General features: G+C 44.2%; 1 protein-coding gene across 1 annotated transcript in view; it reads left to right on the forward strand.

The window, feature by feature from the left end:
• The window catches only part of GRK5 (G protein-coupled receptor kinase 5), a 155,208-nt gene that overhangs the window by 56,081 nt on the left and 74,651 nt on the right, over positions 1-24,476 (forward strand). The window contains exon 2 of the mRNA XM_042019448.1: positions 6,310-6,405. Coding sequence (XP_041875382.1) covers positions 6,310-6,405 — 96 coding nt within the window. The remainder of the gene's footprint in view (positions 1-6,309; positions 6,406-24,476) is intronic.

Genomic DNA, 24,476 nt, shown 5'->3' on the forward strand with positions numbered 1-24,476 from the left:
TTTGCTCACTTATCAGCTGCAGATAAACACAATGCAGTTAAATACAAGGTATAAAAGAGGGAGACATCATAATAGACAAAGTATAGGTGTTTATAGAGGAGGAAATTAAACTGCATCCAGGGAAATTTGTGACCTGTTAGCATAGCAGTGAAATGTAAAAGCAGTATATGTGAACTGACCCACATAACCCAAAGAAAACTTGTTCAAATAATCTCAAATATGCATTAAAAATATCCAGTGGAGGATGTAGGCAGAGTTGTATGGACAATGCCACAAATTGGGATGCCTGCTTGAGACTAACAGAGGAAATTAAAGGCCTGTTTTCTAAGTTTAGTTAAGTCCTTTCAATGTGCTCTGACCAGGCATAAAGGTAGCTTGTGTAAAGACGCCTTTATATTCCTAGGGTAGTAACAAAGTGGCCTTGACATATGATAGTTAAGCCCTGAGGATCACTCTTCAAAGACTAATCCCTTAGCTTTGTCTATCCCTTCAGGGCAGTGGATGTTACTAAAGCATATTATTAACATTATTATTAACATAAAAAACGTGTTGTTAAAGTCATGTTTCAGCCTCTCATCAGTATTTACAGTACTACCTGACCTCTTCTTTGAATCATAGGTAGATATTCCTGCAGTGTTTATCAACACTGACTTCTGTAAGCCACCATTAATAGGACTTCAGATGCCAGTTGCATACAAAATATTTTGCCCTCTGGTAACCAGATTGCAAAGCCAACCTGGCTCTGCTGGGGAGAAGCTTGTGCTTGTGAAATTCCCATCAGTGTGGTTCTGGAGGCTTAAACATGAAATACATCTGCTCTTCATTTCCAAAAGGCAGTGAGGTGTTTTGCACAGTGATTGTCAGGCTTAGGTATTTGTAGCACCCTTATGAGCAAACGTTCTGTGACAGCAGGGGAGATGGGCACAAAACCCTTACCATGGTCTGTGGCTCTTCGGAGCCGCGCTCATCAGAAAAGGCTGCGGGAGATAAGGACAGATTAGCGTCGATAAGAGGAGCTGTGTAACGTGATTCTCTTCTGAGGGCTTGCAGTGGACTTTTTATTGTATCTGATAAAAGAGAGCCTCTGGAGACCGGTCTGCAGAAGCACTGCACCCCAGTCGATGGTGGACACCCACCGGCTTTTGGGAATCCAGCCCTCATGCTCTTTGCATTTTCATTGGGCTGACAGAAGGGATTCATAGAGGTTCCTAATGGTCTTGTAAGTGCTTGTTTTAAGCACAGATTAATCAGGAGTATCATCTAAGATCTTTAAGGAATGAAACTGGGGGTTTTTTTCTGCTTTCCCAGAGAAGAAGGGCAGGATGAAGGGTGGAGAGCAAGCAGCATCTTTCATTCTCTGAAAACAAGCCAGCTTTATTTGCTAGTGCAGCTGAGTGTAGGTGGGACTAATATGAAAGAAGAATAGTGAACCTGGGAGAACTTTTACATGAATCAGGTCTAATAAGGGTGAAACTGTTTGCCTTAGAGGCTGGATGTATTAGACATGAAAAATCCTAGGGGAAAATGATGGGCTGGTAAGTTTTGTTCATGCTGTCTCATTAGGATGAGGCACTCTAGGAGAACAAGATTAAAATTAGTATTCTTTTCCTTCACAAATACACAGTTAATCGTTGGTATTCACACCCACATGAGACATGAGGGCATTCAACAGTTCAGGGCGTTTGCCAGGATCATAAGAACAGCCTGCATCTAAGTTGCATAGATGCTAAAAAAGAAAAAGAAATTGCTTGGAAGCAATACACCTCCATGTTTTGGTAGCCATATCCAATTAACAGAATTTGGAACAAATTTAATGTTTTCCAAATACTTCAGAAACAGCTTTCCAAGATCTTCCTCTGAAGCTGTCTGCAGTCCATCCCGTACTGGCCAGACCTTACTCTAATATGGCAATTCCATATATAACACAGAGCTTCAAACACCTCCATGGGGCAGAGTAAAGAAGGGGTGGCAAGAGGAAGAGGAGAAGAAACGCAAACATCTTTTGAGTGGAAATAGGACACTAACCATGTTTTTTTTTGACTTTTAATATTTTTGGAGTTTGTTTCACTGCTTTCACTGTGTAATCAAGGCCTTGCATTCTGAGGGTACAGAGCTCTGTGCTGTTGTTGGGAAGGCCTTGGGTGATAACCCAGGTACTGTTGTGAAATGGAAGATAGAAGCTGTAATCATCCTCCAGTGATCTGTGGATTAACCAGATTGCAGTTAATACAGCTGAATGGAATATTTGGCTGTCTTGGATTAGCCAGGCCTGGCAGCATGGGGTGTACTGCTGGCTTATCAACTTGGGCAAGAACAGAGCAGCAGTAGGAAGCCAGGTTATCCATCCTTAAAATCCACCTTGCACAGTGGCATGGTGCTGGAATAAATTCATCCAGCAATATGTTTTACTCTGTGTTGTGAATAATCTTCAATCATCTGAGCAGGAGCATGGCTTGATGCTGTCTTTAGCAGAATTAACAGGCTCAAAGCCTTGGCTTCTTCAGCTTCATCTTCAGCTCTGTCCTCTGATTTCTCATGTAATTTTGGACAAGCCACTTAATATCTCACTGGCTTAATAATATTTTCCTGTCTCCTCTTGATGTTAGGAGAGTAACTATATGCTGAATAATGGAAGGGAAAAAAAGGTGGGCACTTTAGGCTAAGGGTAGCTCCTGCTGGCAGATGTTTTACATGTGCACCTCTGGTTATGTCTCTCTCCTTGCAGGCAGAGATCAGAGCTAGATTTGCCATGTGGCATCACAAGATGATGTGATAAATGCCATGTATTTTTCAGTAGGTAAGATGTAGAGCAAATGCCTTTTGTTTCCTGCAGGACTGGTTGACGTGTTAGAGAATTAGCTCCAACCCTCAGTTAGCAAATGCTGAGTTGCTGAGTGCACGCAAGGAAGTGGGGCTGAGCTTCGTGCTGTTCTGGCAGCTCACCTTTTGTCGTCAGCAGCAAAGCAAAATTTTAAAGCAGTCAGACCCTCCGACACCACAGGATGGAATTTACATTTAAAACCTGGCACACCTGTCAAGTCCTGCCCTGAGAAGCTGCCTTGAAGAACGCAAATCCTCCTGCACGGAGTAGACGGTGCAAAGGCAGCAATCACAGCAACGTGTGAAAAGCTTCCCTGTGCAACCTGCACCATGACCTATTCAGAGAAACCTCCCCTTTTAGCTTTTAGCTCCGCTAGACAATTTACTCTGCCTCAGCTGTCTCACTGCATTATGTCCTTCAAACCCCCCCAGAATTAACGTTTGGAGCCAGCAAACACTGCTGGCTCCACAAGAAAAGCTGAGAGTGGAAAGGTCAGGTCGATTAAAGCACTTGATCAGAATCTTTAACATAAAGACGTCACAAGCAAAACAGTAACGCTACTTCACGCTCAGCTAAGAGCAAATGATTCATCAGACAAGGCTGCTTATTTTTGGAGGATAGCCACAAAAGAGGAGAGAACATGCTGGCTGTATTGATCACGGCTTTAACGGGGGGCCGCAGAGCCCTTCCCCAGTTTTGATGGAAATTTAATGTCAGAAATACATCATCCAATGTAAATACATCAATATATATTTTACACTGAATGGATTTTAAAAATGTTCTGGCCTAGCTTAGCAGAATCATATCACCTCTGCACAAATCTCAGAGCTGTCACTTACCGCAAAGGGCTATTTTGCAACATTCTGCACTGCTTGACGCTGCTGAAGATGCAGCCTTTTTGGGAGGACTTCTGTAAAGATGGCTGGAGAAGCAGGTGTGCTCTGGAATCACTAGTGCTTGTGCCTAGAGGGTAGACCTTCAGTGGGTGAAGATGTACCAGTGTTGAGCAGATGCATCCTGAAGGATGGTTTCATCTGGCTTATCCCTGCTGCAGCCTCTGTCCAGAAGTGTTTGGAAATACTGTTGGAGCAGGCACTGCTGCCCAGGCAGCTGCACATCCCTTGAGCAGAGAGCTCCTGCCTGCCCCAAGCAGTACCTCTGTCTGACCCTTGGTAAGCACAGAGTGGGTCTCTGCAGTGGCAGCAGCCAGAAATGAGGGGCACATGGAGGTTTATGTTGGGTATCAGGAAAAGGTTTTTCACCCAGAGGGTGGTTGAGCACTGGAACAGCCTCCCAAGGGAAGGGGTCACAGCACCAAATGTGTCTGAGTTCAAAAAGCATTTGGACAGCACTCTCCAGCACGGGTGTGTTTCTTGGGGTGTCCTGTGCAGGGCCAGGAGTTGGACTCCTGGATGATCTTGATGGGTCCTTTCCAGCTCAGCATATTGTAGGATTCTGTGATTCTAAGATAAATGAGTGTGAGGGAAAACACACAGAGGAGAAAAGTTCAGGGAAGAAATGGTTCAGAGAAGAAAATGCAGCTGTAGAGAATGATTGGAAGAGAGAAGGAAGCAGGAATCCCTGGTTGGAAGGATCACTTTCCCAGAGGAGTATGCGAAGGGAGGGTGCAGGGAGAGAAGTGTAGTACAGTGTGATGAGGCATAAGGGCAGGAGCATTGAAGGAAAATGCCCCTGGAAGAGAAGGAAAAGAGGACCAAGTGGAGGTGGCAGCCTGGCATGCAGGAGCCACTGTGCAGGATTGCAGGACTGGGCTTTTGGGGACATAAAAGCCAGTGAAGACCCTTAGGGCTGCTGAACCCAACTTCTGTGGCCACTGGCAGCCAGAGCAGAGCCATCTGTGAACAGATGTGCTCAGGAGTTGGTGAACAGATGATCACAGTGCTCTCACCAGCCCACAAAATGCTTCCCAGCACCTTGCAGCCTACTTAAGGCCCTCAGCATGCAAGACCAAGAGAGCAAGACAGGCTCTCTGATGCTATGGGCAGAGGGATGGGAAAGGAAATGACTTCAGCAGCAGTGGTTGGGATGCACTGAAGACAAGAGGTTGAAGCAGAACTCATTACAGACATAAGGGGTACGCCTGTGTTGCAAAATACTGTGTGGTGGGGAGGCAGTCACAGCTCTCCATGCTTTCCTGCAGTCTAATTCCTGGAAAGGATAGCAGGGCTGTACTCCTGATAGTCCAAACATGTATGGCCAGTGCAGATATCTCTGCTCTACATTGCATACTGTAAAAATACAATCAGTTCCTGTCCATAAGAAGTTTAAAATAATTCAAGACTCTGTGATGGAAAAACCATTGGCCACCAAAAGCAAAGGAATAAAAGATGAGATGCTAAAGAAGCACTCCTGTGCCAAAGGTGACACTGTGTGATCAGAAATGCCCCACAGAGAGTAATACTTGTAATTTTTTTCCGAGGCTCCTGTTTTCTCTCTGGTGGTCTGCTACCTTTTGAGTCGGTGCTCTCCTAATTTAGCCTGCGCTGTCGTGAAGGACCCAACACACTCTCAGTCTGCAACTGTGACTCTACCAACCCCTCTACAGAATTAACTCAGCTCTGAATTAGTCACTCAGCGTGCCAGTGCATGTAAAATAGACTCAAGTGAATCAGATTTTGTGTGCAGAGACTGAATTGCAATAAATACAGCGACTCGGAGAATCCCGGTCTGCATGTGGGCTGTCATGTCCGGGGGGATACTCCTCCTCCGCTGACTGCGCAGCCTCTCCAAGCAGAACAGAAGAAAGAACCAATAAGAGATTTTTTCCTCATGAAGCTGTTCTTTTTCTCCCACAGTTCTCCTGTGGAAGCAGCAGTGACCAGAGTGTGTAACAGCAGCAGTAGTGCCGCGTCGGCAGGATCCCTAATGCGAGGGGTGGGAGGGGATGGCAGGAACGGGATTTTGATCTTTAGTTTTCAGCACTTCCTTTGGGATAGAATCAGGGCTTGTCCCAAAACCAGAATGGGGGTGGATATCTGTGTTGAAAAGGTGTGAGCTGTAATTTTACGAGATTGTTTGGTTTGTGTGAAATGACTCTTGGTTGGGGCAGAGGCGATGCTGTCATCTAAACTGGACCTGGTGGGCCACAAGCCTGGACTCCCGACTTTTAGTGAGCTGATCTTCTGCCAGATGCCACCTCCTTGGTCTGTTCTAAGCCCAAACAAGCTCAGATTTGATCGGTATCATGTAGTCATAAAATGGTTTGGCTTAGAAGGGACCTTAAAGGTCATCTAGTTGCAGCCCCCCCGCCATGGGCAGGGATATCTTTTGCTAGACCAGGTTTCTCAGGGCCCCATCCAGGCTTTCATTGAGCACTTCCACGGATCTACCTGTGCATCAACCCACAATATATCAGCTTTAATTATTAATGGTATCCATAAGAACTGTGACTGGGCAGGTAAACTCTAGGTGGAACTGTGGTACTATGCCCCCAAAGCAATCTAATCCTGGTATTTCTCTCTCTGCAGGGGGTGGAGGGAAACGCAAAGGCAAAAGCAAAAAGTGGAAGGAAATCCTGAAATTCCCTCACATTAGCCAGTGTGAAGATCTCCGAAGAACAATAGGTAAGAGCTTTTCCCTTCTTTGGAAGTATTGCACAAATAAAACATTCCATCAGAACTGGCTCATTAGAATGGCCTTAAAGGCACTCATCATTACAGGGAATCAGTTTACAGGTGGGCATGCAATGCACATTCCTCCCATGGTGCTGCCAGGGAAACTCAGCGTTTTCTGTTCCTAAAAGGGGCTGTGGACCAGGAAGGAGAGACTGGAATGATGCACTTGCAAGGCAGGGCTTGGGGCTGGCAGCATCCAGGCCCTTTGTTTTCCATACACAGGCTCCAGGACCCAAAGGGGTTTCACATCTGGGCAATACCTGGCATGTAGGACAGGGGCTTTCACTCAGTCTCACCAGCCACACTGGTCCTGGCTGTAAAAACATGTTCAGAAATGAATCCCCTCATCACATCCTGTATTCCCTTCTAATAAGTATCACCTTATCTGGGAGGAAATGAGACTTGCTGACTGCAGTTGAAGGTTAGCATTAATTATAGTCTGGAGGTGATGTTTGAAGCAGCAGCCACTGCTTCTGCCAGGCAGGTTTGCTCAGCAGCAACATCCTCTTTTCACAGCCACAACACTGCTTTATGGAGGTTTTTTACAGGACATGTAAAATTTCTGTAGCACTGCATTTCTCCTGCTCATACGTGCCAAATTTCAGCATTCTTTTGACTGCTGCCTTGGCAGACAGGGCTAGCAGCTATCTCCTTCTGCATTCTTCACTGGAAAGCCCAGGATTACTGGTCTCACCACAAGAGGTTAACTTCAGCATTTGAGGCTCCTTTTCTCTTCTACACATAAAATCCAGCCACTGGCAAGGAATGAATGAAAGGCAAGAATCTGTAACAACTGAGATAACAGGCAGCATAATTTGTCTAACTGGGGTGAACTCCTGAGGTCTGAGTGACAGTGCCCTGGCACTATTTACATTAGAAATCCACAGCATGTTTATGCAGAGAAAATATGTGGAATGTTTTGTAACTCTTTTCATGGTCTCCTTCAGTAAAATTTTCTTCTCTCACCTTCTGTTGTAGAGCTAAAAGGTGGTAAAGAAAAGAGGGAAGGCAGGAGAACAGAGCATAGGTTTTTCCCAGTTGACAAACATACAAAGCCTGACCAATTTCTGAAGGTACAGAACCTGCTGGAAGCAAATCTGACTTAATATATTGTAATTTCTGAAGGGAATTCTCCCCATTGTTCTGTCAGCCTTGGTTTCTTAAGGGGAAAATGGCTCCAGATTAAATGCTCTCTCTTTACAAAGGTGTGCTATCCTAAAATGAGTAGTCTTAAAAAATTTTCTGCCAATTATTTCTGCTTCTGAAATGCTATTTCTGGCTTTTGTGTGTGTGTGTGTGTGTGTGTGTGAGCTTCATCCTAATGTAATTTGTTTCTCTTTTTTTTTGGTGAATGATTTGGTGATGTAACCAGGCAAGGGCCATTGTGGGATCTCTGGGTGGATTTGGTTTCAGTCAGTACAGTGATTACCTGTTAACTGGGAATTTTAGCAACTGCTTTTCCACAGTGGGAAGTAAGGTCCAAATTCTGGTTCTGTGACTCTGATTTTTGTCGCTTTCCCACTGAGCTGGAAGTGATTACACAAGGAATGAGGCACTGCTCAGCCTGAGTAAGGTCTCCTGTCCTTGCTGGCTCTACCATTTTCAGTAAATACCTGAAGTTGAAACATCCCAGACAAACAGTTGTCCAAACGTCTCCTTGCTCATACAGGGTGTCTGACACATCTTGGATGGGTGGGTCTGTAGCATTAAGTTGTTTTCGTGTGTATGGTTGATCCAAGGTGCTCAGGACAGATCCACTGCAGATCCCTTGCACTGGGCTCTGTGCTCCATGGACACCCAGGAACAAGTACTGATCACTGCAGTCTGGCCTTAAATTGCTTCTTTTACTGCCTCTGCTGAGGCACAACAACTTCCCTGGCTTTAACCCTTCTTCATTTGTTATTTTCTGCAAGTCCTTTAAAAGGATCTCAGGATTTCAGAGAACAAGTGTCTCCACAGGTACAGGGAATGTACTGAAACATCTTTCTTGGCCCTTCAGCTGCTCTGGGATTTGCAGGTGATTCAATGTCTTGCAGTGTCTGCACATCAATCCCTCCCCTAACAATTTGTTAACCTTCTAGTCAGTGCTAGTAATGAAATAGAGAGCCCAGGAAGGCTTTTTCCTCCAAGGCCAGGCTGCATGGGGCTTTTAGTGGAAGGTCCCTGCCCATGGCAGGGGGATTGGAACTGGATGGCCTTTCCAACCTTCCAACCCAAACCATGGTTCTAAACTTTATACAAGGAAAAGGCTACAGCATAATTCAATTTGTTTAGAGAGCAAGACAACTACAGGCAGGTTCTGCTCATCACAGACCTCTCTGCTGCCTGTCCTCCTCCCAGCATTTTCCATCAGACAGAGTCTTGCCACTTTGGTTAAAAAAAAAATCGCCGCGAGTCTTAGAGGGTTGGATGAACTGGAGCACTAGGCTGTTGAGGTTTTGTTGTATTCCTCTTTTCTGGATGCTTCTCAACAGCCTCTGGGGAAAGGCTGGAGGCAGGAATGGGATGGACTTTTTGATTTAGAGCAGTCCTGGACTGCACAGCTTAGTTTAATGCAGCCATAAGCTATGGATGGAAAATGCTGCTGTTGTAATTGTGGCAGCACAGCCTACATGTGTGTATAGATGCCCACATTTTGGTGTAAAAACGTGTGTGCTTTTGCACCCCGCTAAGATGTACTGAAAAGAGTCTGTGTCTTAAAAAAATAGTGTAGTGTGAAAAGAAATCTGTGAAAAACAGGAAGGCTGAAATAAACCAAGGGGCTGCGACCTGTGTTGACACAATTATGAGTCAGTTCATACCTTTTGGTTACCTCTGTGTTTACAGGAGACTCTGTGTTTGACTATCCATCATCTGGTGTCTCACTGAAAGACTTGCTTAGTAAAGCCCTTTTTTCCCCTCCTTCTTGTGCACAGAAATAAAATTCAAAACACCCGAGAGAAACACTGCTTTTTGATAAATAAACAAACTCTGGAAACATCTTTATTAAAAGTGCCATTTAGCCAAGGAGCTATTTTGTTGGACTGGACTTAAAAGCAACTTCTTTTCTCCTTTCTTTTTTGTCCAAAGTACGCAACACCTTTTGCAGGGAAATTCAGTGGCCTTCATTGTGTGCTAATTAAATAAGCAAGGGAAGCAGGGATGCTGCACTTTGCTGGGCTCTGAGAGAGGCTTGTATGCTATGAATGGCTAATGCATGTTTCCATTTGCAGCCCTCTTCCTGGCTGTATTTAATTGTATTAAAACAGCCGGCCCTTTCCAGGTTGGAAGATTTCCATATTGGCACCAGAGGCCCAGTCAATCGATAAAAACTGATGTTTGAGGCATAGTTACCATGACTCATGTGATGGATGCTGCTGTAGATGGGGTTCTGCTATCTTTAAAACAGATGACAGCTTAGCAAAAGAGAGATGTTTCAAGGGAAGAGAAAAAAATAGCAAGGAGCAGCTTTGAAAGTTCCTGCATTTGACTCGACATGAAGAGATGCCACAAGTTAGAGATATCCACCAGTTTAAAGGCCATCAGTAAACAAAAATCAGTAAAGAAAAAGTTGTAATTTTAAAGGCCAGAGTGTCTGTGATGATAAAAGATTCTGGATGTCTGCAAATATTTCTGAATGACGCAAAAGGTTCTGTTGGTTAAAAGTGTGGAATTTTTATTTATTTTGCTCAGACCCATTCTGTGCTTTTTTCTTGCATAAAAAAACTGCCTGGGTGAAAGAGTTGATTATTCTGATCTTTGGCAAATTTTCATTTTCAACTGTCCAAATGCTATATAATAAATCAAGATTTTTTTCCCCCCATAGATTGAACCTTGTGGGGAAGCTGCCACAGAATGTGTCTGTGTTTGTTGCATAGAGTGATTTGTTGCATTATTGCAGAAAACTTTTAACTCCTGTGGTAAAGCAGTTTCTGGTTGTGCATGATGCTCAGGTAGAAGAGAACTCCGAGGATTTCTCTTCTTAATATTTTTATTCTGTGAGATTTCACAGTCAGAAAGATCAATGCTGTTAGTACCAATTTGGCCATTCTTGGTTTAGAAATAAAAATAATCCTTCCTGTGCCATTTAACCTCTTACATGGCATTTGCATCCCATTTACCCAGGGTAAAAGCAGCTTGAGCTTCCAATCCTGGCACATTCTTTTCAGTATTGTTAAAATTACGCTTCTGTGTGAGAAACACTTTGTAGAGTTGGTGAACAGAGTAAGTGGGACAAAATTGAAGCCACAGAGTTCACATGCTCACTTTTTACAAAAGCTGGCTCTTTTCTCCCCCACTCAGTCTCTTGGGTATTGCACTTTTTCAGACATGATCAAGGCCTTCACCTACATGATTTTTTTTCAGTCACTTTGCAGTTTATCTGCCTGGAGGCACAATTGGTGGTGCAGGCTGTGCAATGGGATTCAGACACTTGAGTATTTGTGGATCTTCCTAGAAATGCTTTGCAGCCTGCACTGAGCTCCATCCTGTGGCAGAGAGCCTCCTGCTGTACCCCTGCTATCTCATTCAGAGGTAGCTTGGACATCCCTGCCCTGCTGCACAGTGCTGGCACATCTTTCAGGAATTCCCACCAGTGATTGTTTCTCGGGTTTCTTGACTCCAGAGGTTTTCCAGCACTGCAGAGAGAAACTCATGGGTGAGGGATCTTGCAAAAGCGAAGTGTGAGTTTCCAGGCTTGCTCAGGAGGGATGCTGTCCCTGAGAGACTGACAACATGGCCTGTCAGTGTCCATTGTGGGATAACTGTGTGGCACCGTGCCCCTCTTCACTGGGAATGGCATCACCCCTGGGGCTGTATCCCCTCAGGGGATGGAGACGGAGGCAAGGAAATACACTCCATGTGCAGATCCCAGAGCCTGAGATCATGTGGTGGTGTCGTATATGAAGCTCAGGCACTGGAACTGGGAAAGAGAAGGCATCAAAGCCTGGCCTGATCAAAAACACAAAGAAGCAGACAATTTTCTCTCCACCAAATTCTTCACCTCTGGTGTTTACAGTGATTAAAAAGCATGGTTGGGAAATGTAATCCTGAAGCCAACAAATAGATCAAAGGAAGGAATTGCAGCTTGCCTTCCACTGTAAATAACCAAGCTCAGCTGGTTATAACTTCTGTGATTGTCTTGTAGTATTGGTCTGAATCCTACACCTAAGGCTGGTCTCATGTTTTTGGCTAAAACCAGAGCTTAAGTTTTTGAGAAATATTTTTTTGGTAGAAAGCATTCGCTTTCCTTGGAAAAAGCCCTTACATTTTCATTGGAAATAGTTTTTCAACAAGCAGTCAGGATTCCATGGCATGAAACAACCGCAAGGGGAACCAACTTCTCTTTTCCTTCCAGATGTGTAGGGATCAGGGTAGCCGTGTTGGGAAGATGCTGGTTGGGGGTGTGTGTGTACAGCCAGAGCTGAGTACCCAGCAGAGAGCTCTACACCACTTCTGGAAGGAACTGGGTTTTCTGGAAACCTGGGGAACTGGAATTGGTAGAGTAGAAAATGCTGTCTAGTAAAAATATTTAAATAAATAAATATGACAATGTACTGTATCATTGTTATACTGTTAATTGGGATATATTTCTAGAGAAATTCGTATCATTTAAGGCCCAAGCTGGTAAACATGTAGGTTCCAAAACGATTTTTTAACCACACAGGGCGTCCCTTTAAAATCAATTGATGCCAGGTTGGGGTTTTTTTTTTAGCAGTCAGAATCATGCCCTGTATGAAAAGCAGTTATCCCACGTTGGTGCCCTTAGATACCTGCAACATAAGACACATTTCAGTCACTATCAGCAGCAGAGAAGGCATGCCTTGCTGTTGTCTCCCATCACCCAAGTGCCAGCGCCTCACCTGGGTGTTTGTTTGCAGCCCAGGTGCTCAGGGGAGGGAGTGGGGCTGCTGCAGGAGCTCTGCATCACCCCCGGGGTCACCGGGACCTGAGGGCTTGTTGTGGGTGATGCCATGGATGCTGGAGTGGTACCTAACAGAAAATCTCCTGGGATGAATTATCTTCTATGGTGGTTGTCTGCAAGGCCAGTACAGAAAGAGCAGAGAGAGGAACCCAAGAAGAACTGAAAACAAAGTTGGAAGGACTGCTGAAAGCTGTGGATAGGATTTATTGCTCTGGAAAAAGTTATGCAGATTTTTTTTGGATTGCATTAATGCAGAAAAATACCTCGAACTGATTCATTTCTAAAGGAGAAAGAAAGTCCTTCCCCTTGACACCATGCACTTCACTTCCCCTCACTTTCTTTTTTCCTTCTTCTGCAGTGGACACAACTTTCCCCTCTCTTCCTCAAGCCAAAAGGTCTCTGTTGCTCCTTCGAAGTACAGCTTATGCAATCTTTCCAGCACAGACCTTCCTGCAGAGTTACCCTGTAGTTTCTTGGACTTGACGTCCTGTCCTGTATCGTGAATACATCTAAATTAAATTAGATACTCTTCAGGGGCAGGAACTGGCCACATGATAGAAACAGTTCCAGCACATGAAATGATATGGCTGACGTCAAAACCATATTGTTTGTTTACAAACCCGCAGTTGGTTCAGTTCCTTTCTTTAAAATCCTTCAGATTCAACTGTAATTCCATCATAAACATAGGTTTCTAGTGCTCAAATGTGGACAAACAGAGCAATGTTTGGTGCCCTTGCAAGATTAGCTGTATCCAGTTTATAGCTATGGGTGGAATTGAGAAGGGTTGGGTTTTTTTTTCTTTTCCTTGCAATTTTCTTTTAATGCCATCACAGAAAGTATGTGAAAAACAAGCTGTTTTATGCATCTAGTGAGACTCAAGACTAACGCTGGGAGAACAGGCTGCTTCCAGGCTGCTTGTGCTTGACAGCTTCCAGGACGGGAAGGGGACGCAGGGGAAATGAGTTGAAATGATCTCAGTCCACGTTCTATTTACAGAATTTATTTCACAAGACTTAATCCATTAAGTATTACCTTGGCAGGGGCAACCCAGAAAGAAGGCAAGAAAGACGTTGCTGTTCTCCATAAAGATCGGACAGCAAATCCACGTTTCCTTAACAAAAAGTGAGCCCACACCAGTCATCCTTCAATAGAAAGCCTCCTAAGGAACAAATATTATCACTACATGTCTGTATTTGTGTTTTGTGGCAAAGACTGCATTAGCCTTTGCAAATTGAGAAGGAAAAAATTGCCACGACTTGCACACTTTGAATTACTTTCCAACGTTTTTACAGGGATATGCAGGAAGGGAATTAGAAGAGAATATATCCTTTTACAAGATCCATTTCATCTTTTGCTGAAAATAGAAGTAGGTATTGTGAGCTGCAGGGTTTTTCATTATCTCATTAGGTAATATGAGTCATTAAGGCTAATTAATACTTACGCAGTGATTTGTAAAATGCTATAGAAGTGCTCACGGGTCCTGTTAAATAGTAGTACTTACTTGTTAAGGAAATTTATTTTAAAACCAATTCAGCATTTGCTGGGTATGGGGAATAAGAGCTAGGGCTACATTTATGGTAAAACCTTGCTCTTCTCCCTGCCAGACTCTCTTGTAGCTTTGCTCCTGGTAGTGATGGGAAGGTGGTGGCAGGACAAAGCTTGGTTGGCTCTGCTCTGCTGTGCTGGAGTCAGTGAGAAAGTTTCCCTTAAATTAAACTGTACAGGAGCCCTCTTAAAGTGGAAGGGGGGAGCTGCAGCGGGGAGAAGGGGGGAGAAAAGATCTACCAGACCTACTTTATAGGGATGCTGTGAAGTGAACAGCCTGAAATCCTCACCTTTGGGGACACCCTCAGACTTTTAGGGAGGGATGGGATTACACAAAGTTAATGCTTCTTGAGGAAAGGAACTCATTTGGAGTAGCTGGTAGAGGAGGTGTTATTTTGACTTGGCTTCTGCTGGTTGCTACAGAGGCCTCTGGGATTGTGGCTGGGCTTTGTTTTAGGTTTTTCTGGGAACAGTCATGCACCAGGGAAAGTGCCCTAGTGGAAATATGGCCTGTTGTTGTCCTTGTGCTCATGGTTTCTGGCTTTCAAGGAAAAGAGAGGTTGAGTGTTTTTAAGATAATCCCACACCTATCTTTTAATTCTGATTTCAAGACAGCATGAGGGAATTCACATGTGGAATGTTACAAGCCTCATTTTTCAGTGGTTTGGCTAAATCCCTGAAGTTGCTGAGAGATTCCATTTATTTTTCAGGTGATCACTCTGTGCTGCTTTGAAAACACTTGGAGGTGATAATTTGAAATATTTCTCTGTACTCTGTAGGTCAGAAATCAGGACATGGCCATGAATTCTGCTAAATATTGCTATTAAAATAGAAGCCACACTCGGCAGGATCAAAGCAGGAGCTATGAGGCCATTTGTGAACAGAGCTCCTCGTTGTGCCAGCAGTGTTATTTACTTCTTAATCACATTTTTACCATGCTAAACTAATGCCAGGGAATTCTAAGACAAGTAAAATAAAATATTCTCTGCCCTACTACTGTCTCTTAGCTGGACTAATGGAAAGGATGAGTGAAAGTCCAATGTAGGGAAGGGAAACAAAATCATAGAGCAGGATAGTATAATGCAAACTATGAAAATATCTCCCAAGTTTGGGCAGGATGGTAGACTGATACTTGATTTTGTTTAAGAACTCCCTGTTGTCCTGGCATGGGTAAAGCCAGTGCAAAAATGGTTCAACAAATAGTCTGAACTCCTATAATCCTTAAAAAATATGTTATGGACCAAGACATTTAACTTACAATTCAATTTAGTATATTAAGAAAAGTGTGAAGGGTTTTACCTTTCCAGAACAATTATTGATTAATTTCAAAAGATGGGAAGTCTCTGTGGTATTAAATGACACACAAAAATGTAATCTGTGCAGATGGTTACAAACTTCTTTGTACCTGCCAGATTTCACCATCCTCCAGCCCTGCACCAGCTTTCTGTTTGTACAGTGGCACTTTGAAGGTCTCTCCACGTCACACTGATTTTCTGAGCTCTCTCTTGGACGAGTTAGGTCAGTGTTGACAGATTGGTGAAGGCTGTTCTCATGAGCAACAGGACCTGGCTCAACTACATACAAGTATTTGCAATGTTGAAACAGCTCTCTATAAGTAAGTGCTTTCAGGCTTTCATAACTCCTGGTTCAAAATATTTTTGGCATTTGTAAACATGGCTTATGGAGAAACATGAAGCACAGGAAGAATTTGGTGTAAGTCACTTCAGAACTATTCTGATCAGTCCAAACAAACAACGTTCAGCACTTGAGCACCACCAGGTTCGTCACATTTGACCATTTGTAGTGGGTATAGTTTGTTTCATGAGCAGTGACTTCAGCACACTGAGCTTCAGGAGAGGTCCAAAAGGGAAGTAGGGACCCCCTCAAAGGTCCAATACTGACTCTATAATGCAAAGGAGAGAAAAGTGTGGTGGGGAGCTTACTGAATACCAGGGAATATTTGATTTAATGTAGCAAAGTATGACATGTTTATGCTGATCGGCTCTCCAGCAGCCAAAGCCAACTAGCAGCCCTACTGCTTCAAGCAAGATCCTTTTCAGATTTCCTTTTCAGATCTCTTCAGCTGAACCTGCTAAGCCTGACCATGAGTAACTAGGTGGGAAGTCTTTGGGAAAGACCTCTGTGCTGGTGACAGGCTGGGCCCCTCATGGGAGGGAACAAACCTGTCCTTGGGGTGGGAACAACAGCACTGTTGGCTCCTGGAGGCCTCTGTGTGCCCAAGTCTGTGCCTGAGGAGGATGGGGAATGGAGGACAGGCGAGTGGGTGAGCTGGGGGGAAAAGATGTAGGTAAAGAAAGATACATCCACTTTGTATCATTAGTGGGAGTATTCCCAAGGCTTGTTCTGCTTGTGGGAGGAGAAGAGCCAGTATGAAAAGAGCAGCTGTTAAGCAGCCCCAGTGCTGGGAGTGGACCTCATGATTGTCCTTAGCTCCATGGAGACTTTCTTCCTCTAAGGTAGAAACTCTTTCCTTCTAAGGCTGCTTTCATCCCTGCCGAGGAGACTGTGGGTGTCCATGGGGCGCCATAACCTCATTATCTTTTGTGGAAAAAAAAAGCCCAACCAACTTCTAAAAATACTGTCTATGTCAGTATTGTCTATGCCAGTGTGACTATGAATCAGTGGTCAGAGCTGCGAGGGAGAATTACAGCCTTTTCTCCCTGTTCTTTGCCATGGTCAGCCCCAAGTCCTATGACTGGGACTCACGTCTTTTTTAGAATCTACTTCAAAGTCTCCTCAGGGGCCGGGGGCCTTTCTTGTGAGTTAAAAATCAGCTTGTTTAGGTGAGATCTTAAGGAGTGAAAGGAGGCAATGCAAAGTTTCAAACTTGGCAGAGGAGCTGCCAATGCAAAGGTTACACAAGGTTGTGGTTACTCCCACTGTGCTCTGCAAAGGGCTCTGTGCACTAGCGCAGACTGGGATTACAACAGGGCCAGCACAGAGACAGGGAAGACATGGATCCACCCTGTAGCCATGTGGTTTTCGCAAGTTTTCTGGCACTCACTGGCCTCTGTTCCAAATCCTAAAGGAGCTCTGATGGAGACCTGCCATCCCTGTTCAAAAAAAGGGGTAGGATTTTCTCTCAATAGCATCCTTGAAGTACGTGGAAAGTAACCATCACCCACAACCAATTCCTGGTAAAGCACCTATAGACTCTGAAATCTATGGAGTGCTCTATTAGTGCTCACTGTGACTCATAGCATAGGTGGGATATTCCTTTATTTTCTCTTTGTTCGTATCCTATGAGAAAACTTGTCCTTCCGCATCCCCAAGGACAGATTATAGTTTTTTCCTAAACCCCAGTGTTCACTGCAGGGGGTTGGACTAGATGACCTTTAAAGATCCCTTCCAACCCAAACTATTCTATGATTCTATGATTCTAGCCTTCTGTCTCACTCATTGCTGGAGGCTGATGATGCTAAATCACATCTCCCCAAAAGCCTTTATGCTTCGTGTAAATTAGCTGATAGCTTCCTTCTACTGAGGCAAGTCAAAACAATGCTTTAGCTGGCAGAATTATGTGGAATTCTGCCTCATCTGTTTTTTGCCTCCCATCAACAAACTCGTATTTCCCTAACAAGTCCTCAGATCTGGCAGTTTTCCAGGGTTTCCCTTTTTGGTAGGCAGCAATAAGGAAGGGAATCTCATCTTGCTGCCAACTCACCCACTTACAGCATGCATTGGGAAGGGATCAGAAAGCCTTTCCTTTGACTGCCTCAGAGAGAGAAGGCACTGGAAGTTCAGCTGGAGGCTCTGCCTGTGAGATGTGGGTCATCAAGACAAATTAGACAGCAAACACACCCCTTTGCTTTTCTTCCTGCCTTTTTTACCCTTCATTGAAGCAAATTTAAGTCCTGGTGACAGGTAATGCATAGATAGCCCTTGAAAGGGAGATGTCGTGTGTACCTCCCAGGCAGGTGCAGTCTGACTTCCCTCTCTGTGCTCTGGTGCAGGGTGGGGGTACAATGGCAAGAGAGGGAATATTCCAGTGACCAGGATTGCTCGCCCTTGGCCGGCTCTGCCAGCCTGGGTGCCAGTTGTGGTGGTGGGTTCTGCATAGCTGTGGGTTTGATACCAGGCTGGCTTGCCAACTGGCAGCATGAGCTGGGTGACTTTCAACTCCACAAATGCCATGCCAGCATCTGTTTCTCATCCTACAGCATTTTAAATAATGCACATTTCCAGCTGTCTTCCCCTTCCTTCCCAATTCCAGAGTGCAGTTTGCTGGTTTCATGCATTGCTCTGGGATGCCTTTCCAGGCTGTGCAGTTGGCATGCAAGGCAGAGCTGGTCAGGGGGCTGCAGGATTTGATGTGAACTGTCCATGCCCTCATCCTCCAGCATGAATCAGAAGAAATCTTCAGCTGTGAGGAGTCCTGCAGCTTGTGGAATGCGTTAATTAAACAAGAATCTCTGGAAGAGGTAAAGTGGTAGAGGTCCTCTGCAGATAATTTGGCAGCTCCCTAATACAGTATTCATGGCTTCAAGTCTCTCAGGGAAAAAAAAAAACCAGCTTTATAAAAGGTTTTTTAAAGCCCTGCTTTCCAGTAGGAATATATTTGAAGAACACCGTGAAGGCTGTGGAATCATGCTGCTCCCAAGCAGAGTAAAGATTAAATTCCAGTACTTTGTTTGGGGTAAATTGCTGACCTTTGTCTTCAGCATTAAAGCCATCTGAAGAAAACCATTCCTAGCATGCAGCAAGATGAGTTGCTTTTGCTGGATTCTCTCATGCATACAATGTAATGGTTTAATATGAATATAGCAGGAAACAAGGAAAATTGAAAGCATAATTCATTTTGAATGGCATGATGTAAGAGGTGATTTCTTTTAAGGAGCTAGAAGGCGGAGGGATCAGCATTGAATATTTTAAGTAGGCTCTTGGAACAATCCCGTAACAGACTTCCCCATCCCTCCCTCCTCTTAGCACCGTAAGTTTTATGTTTCCTGCTAGTTTTCTTCCATTTATAGACTTTAAGCCTTAATCAGAACAGTTTTACTTATCAGGTTGTAAAAATCCTTTATTTCCTGTCCCAGTAAGTCAATAAGTGTTTGCTTCTTCAGCTCAGTAACAGTTCCCCATTCTGCTTTCTGGGCAGATTTACTCAATATCACTGCAATTTCTACCCACTGAGCCAATGTGTCTAGGCACAAGCTCTTCCTGCTGCATTACAACTAAGCCTTTTCTACAGCAGCCTTACAATTCCCCAAATTTCTCCTCCCCCTTCAGAGCCTGGGAAAGCAGATGGACCCTACAGGATGACCTGGGGGAGGGTTATGAAGTCCGGGCTGTTAGAGCTGAAGTGGGGCAGTGCATTCCAGAGGAGGCAGCCCTTGCACCAGGAGTGTTTGCAGAGCTCCAGCCCACACTGCCAAGCTGATCCCGAGCTCTCCAAGCGACTGCAGTGGCATGGCCCGGGGCACGGGGACAGCAGATGTCTGATATTTAGGCTGTTATGGTGTGGTGTTTTCCACTTGAGCTGGAGCTCAGCTCCCAGCTAATGACAGCCATGGGAACCCTGTGCAGTGCACAGCCGAGCAGGGCACCTGGCAGGAAAAATCCATTGCAAAGCATCCTGCTGCTCTCACGCATCTGAAAGGGGAGACGGCACGCCGGAGGCTGGCAGAGGCAGGAGTCACTGCAGAGAGGCCCGTAGTCAAATGTCAAGCCCACAGTTTTCTCATCAGCCATAAGGAGAAAAGCACTTGGCAAATCCAACCCAGCCCTGAACCTGAGTGACAGAACAGCCTCCTTCAATCTGGCTTCTCATAAATGCTGACTTTTTCAGGGTGTTTAAGTAAATCAGTTTTATTCCCCACCTCAGGCTTAAAAGCTCCAGTTATCTCTCTGAATGCTGTTGGATTGGCCTGTCACTCAGGTGCCCTAGACTGTATCCAGTGCTATCCAGATGTGATGTCCTGTCAGAGCTCTGCATGTGAAATAAAGCTAGGAATGGTGCAGATCTCCCATGGAATTAAGTCCTTGGGGTCAGAGAATCGGAGCTTGGCATTGCTCTGCGGCTTCTGTTGCTGAAGAAGGGGAAGGCCATGTGGTCAGTGTCCTGTAATAAATATAGCTGACCTATCTGAGAGAACTGCTGTGGGCAAATAGTTATCTGTGGCCTGGAAGAAGTTATCAGTCAGCACAAGGAATGTGGACTCTGGGTTGTATTCAGCCCTGGAATCAAACAGATCGGGGTTAAAGAGTCTGAGAACATGGCCATGGTAAAAGATCTGCTCTAATTCAGGGCAAGGGAAAGTGAATATAAAAATTAATCTCCCAGGCAGCATGAAATGAGTAGGAGAACATTAACACCACCATAAAAACCCATCATCAAAAGGCAAGATCAAATGCAAAACCAGCACCACAACAGACGTTCTGGTTTTGAACTGGTGGAAGTTCTCATGATCTCTTGACTGAGTTCCCAAAAGCTCTTTGCCCAGGGCCCTTGCCCAGCAGCCTGTGATTTCCAAGTGTCGTTGCATGTGGTTAATGCAGTGGGCATGGGAGCAGCCTGAAAAGAGTGGCAGCATGGCCTTGTGAAGAAGTAGCAGGAGCAGCTGATGTTTCTGGAAGGCTTCCCCCAACCTGCAGAGGAACGTGCCAGGGTGTTTCATGCTGGTGCCCGTTGCAGCTGGCATAGCCTGGCAGGCATTTGTTATTTCGAAGTGTGCATGCACTGTCATTTCATGGTGTCGATCTATGCTACTTTAAAATAGGATGCTTAGAAAATGGATCGTGCTTGGACCTCCTAGTCTCTAATTTGCGGCAAGCGAAATTTATGCCCCTATTAATTTTAGAGAAAGGTTGTTTTAAGGCATTGTCTCAAGCATTTATTCTTATTATTAATGACCTACTGTAGCTCTTTGAAACCTCTGCTCTTACCCAGGACTCAGCTGCCAGCTACTCATGGACAGTGAGACTTGTGGGATCCAGAAATGAAGTCAATGCCGTATAGCTGGACTGATGTAGAGCTGTGAGATATGATCTGATCCCAGACACAAGTAAAAGGTGGTTTCTGCCCTAACTGTGGGCAGTAACAGTTTGTTAATCAGTGATTTCTTACCTTCCGTATTTTTTTATATTTTTTTTACGAACCCAAATATATTCCAGCTGAAATGTGAATACCTACATGGAAATTTTAAAGCTCTAGCCTTGCTTACTGAGCTTTTCAAAGTCATTGGGCTCCTCTGAGTACATGCTGAAAGACATGGTCTGTTCCAGGTGTTTTCAGTTATTTAATCAGAGAATTATGGGAAGGTTGGAGTGAAGAATACAGGAAAATCTGATAAAAAACTTGGGAAGATAAATTAAAATGTTGTCTCACAAGAATGCTGAATTGGGAAAAAAAAAAGAAGCAGACCATTTCAATTATATGAATTATCTGATTTGGAGAACTCCACAGTACAACAGTTCCCACTGAAATCCAGGGACTTCGTGTGAATTCCTGGAGTATTTTGCAACATTTGTAAAACTTTTCACAATGATGGATGAAGAGGGGAATTATCTGAGTAATGTACTACAGTACTTTTCAGTGAGGCTGTGCCAAGGGCAGCACCAGGTGACAGGATGGATGAAATCAGACTGATCAACACAGACACCTAAGGCAAAGGGAGCATTGTCTTGGGTCTGTTCAGTGGAAATATCATTTGTGAGAGACTCAAGCAAATTATTCCACACTAGAGCCAGGTCTGGCCACTCTTACTGATCTAATCAGTCTCAACTGACAAGAGTAACCAAAACCAGTTTTCTTAATTGTGCTAGAAATTTTACATCTTCCTTCTGTCACATTTTTGCTGACTTCCTGCCAGTATTTGCACAAGCTGTTGTCATTGAACAGTGTGGATTGATTCTGGGGAAAGTAAGGCAAGTCAGCCATGCTCACCATGTTGACTGTGTGATTCAAAAGTGGTTTGGCCACTCCTAAAAAATGAAGAAAGAAAATTCTCCTGGTCCTTGGCTGAGGATAAGGTGAATACTTTCCAAACACCCTGATTTCCTTTCACTTAAAGCCCAACATCCAAAAAATGGGGAGACTGTCGTCACATTTATGAGTGAGTTCATTTGAGAGCATGATGATCACTCAAGGGAATCTGGCCAACAGCACAGGGTGGAAGAGAGACCTCATGCAGATGGTTGGTTGGTTTTTCCCCCAGGGGACTTAGCTGGGACACTCCAAGACAAAAGGCACTTGCTCTCACCCACAGCAAATGTTCTCCAAGTGCTCCACCACATTTGGCAGTTGCAGCCAGGGTCGACTCAACTCTTGATGTTGCCCAGGACTGTAAATTCTGGTCTGTGAAGTTTGTTGTGAGAGGGATTATCAGAAGAGATCTTTTACTTTAGCTTGTCTCTGCTCTGCTTGGAAACAGCAGCCTATATGGCGTTTCTTATTTAGAGTAGGATGTTAAATGTAGTGTCCTGGCCAAATTCCAGCCTGGGTGTTTATATTCTGCTCAATTAAATGCCACTGCTGGATCATTAAGTGAAAGCAAACTGTGGTGCTTGTCCTTTGCTAGTAATGTATATACCCTTAAGACCTGATTTATGGAGAGGCCCATCAACCCTCCTCTGAGAATCACAAAGTCATGATTCACATCAATAATGATAGTGTGCACTAGACCAGACCTTGTGGATTCTTTTTCTTGTTTTTTACTTTGTAATCTCAAGGTTTATTTTCTTGCTCTTGCACTATCATTGCTTTTCCTACAGCGTTAGTGTCCCTGAGTTATCACATGATATATCTCCAGTGTGCTGCTGTACCACAGGTCCACTCAGTGGGGGAAGGATAAAAAGCCAGATCTTTTAAATCAGGGTAGTTTCTCAAATGCATATTTTTTCAAGAGGCTTGTTTAGTCTGTTTCTGTTTTGCCAGAACATGTGTTTTTAGGAGTCTCCTGCTTTCCCTGTTTAAGTCATGGTTCTCTTTTGCTACATCAATAGTAGTGGTCGAACCTGAGAAGACTTGGAAGGTGTCTTTGACAGGCATCCAAAAGCAATGAGTATTTATTCACATTCTCTAAACCTTTCCACTCATCAGGGTAGGACTGCCCTGTTTTTCTGTGTTTATTCAGTGCCTAGCACCATGCTCCACTCCATATATTCTTGGTTCTGTGCCATGATTACCCATTAGCACAGTAAAATAATCTTTATTAGTAATAATACTACAAATTATTAAGAGTGAATGAGGAGATATCACTTTGCTTTCCCATGCATTGCTTCTTTGGGAGAAGGTATCTATTCCAGCAAGGCAGTTCTGCAGAGATACAGTAGAGATCTACTCCTATCTTCTCTTTAAGTCTTGTATCAGAGGCATAGCCACAGGTTTCCCCTCTTTGCATGCCAAAACCCAGGTATTTATTTATTTTTTTAAAGTATTGATTTAATTATCTTATTTTCTAGGTGCAAAGAATGGTAGAAATTGTTGAGCTGCAGAGAAGTGGTTTGACTGAGCCATGTCAGGTGTACTGACCCGTTGAAACATAGCAAGAATCCAGGTTTTGCCTAAAAAGGATTTGTGCCATGAGATGGAGAATCAGTTGCAGATCTCATTAAGGCCAAGTACATTTATTTTCTTTTTACCTGAAGCATAATTAATTCAAGAAGCGAGTTCCACAGGTTATATTTTTAGATACTCCTGAGCCGAGATAAAAAAGAGAAAAGCTGGTCATTTCCTCATAGCTGGGTTGCAATGAACAGGGCAAGAACAATAGTTTCTGAGGGGGGGATGGTGGCTCCAGCCTTCTTCCATGAAGCAGCTGGAGGCTGGAATTCACACATGAAGGACATGTCTTTGTAAATGTTCTGAAAGCAGCACGACAGAAATGTTGTGCTGTGACTTGCATAACGTGTAGCGCCATTTCCCAACAGTTTCATGCACACCATTGCTGGCAGAATCCAAGACCACAGCTCTAATGGCAAATTCACATGGGAACTAAACACGCCCAACCAACCTCAAGCTGCCTTCAGATCCCTTGACTGAGGAACACTGCAGCTGTACATCTGTTTTTTCACATGGGGTTGGCCCCATCCAGAGGGTCAGAGCTGTGTTAGGGATGATGCTGGTCATGCCCAGACAGTAAAATGATCTTGCCCTGCAAGTGCTACTTCCTAGGTTTTCTTCTTTACTTCATCTCCACAGATGAGATCAGTGGAAAGGAAGATGGGGAGGGAATAGCATGGAGATTGCAAAACATGCTGGGAGAAATGTACTTTTCCATGCATGTCTTGCTTACTGGACTGCACATTCCTCTTTCCCTGATGACAGTATTATGTGATGGGTTTTGCTGGTAGCTAGGCAGCTACCCAAAGCAACAAATCCAGGTGCCAATGAAACTTTCCATTGACTGAAGTGGGTTCGAGGGCAGCAGTAACAACTCACAATTCAGTCTCTTCTGAGGCCACAACACAAGGTCCCATGCAATATTTTTAGCTGCAAATTATTCCAAAATCTCTCTCAAAACATAATCTGTACTTCATGCTGCGCATCTGTACCAAGGATTTAGAAGAAAAATGGGTTATTAGTACCTAATTTACATTTTATGTCTTATGC

Source organism: Corvus kubaryi, unplaced genomic scaffold (assembly GCF_017639235.1).
Source record: "Corvus kubaryi isolate FWS band 111438036 unplaced genomic scaffold, C.kubaryi_AGA036_p1.0 138, whole genome shotgun sequence".
Lineage (NCBI taxonomy): Eukaryota > Metazoa > Chordata > Aves > Passeriformes > Corvidae > Corvus > Corvus kubaryi.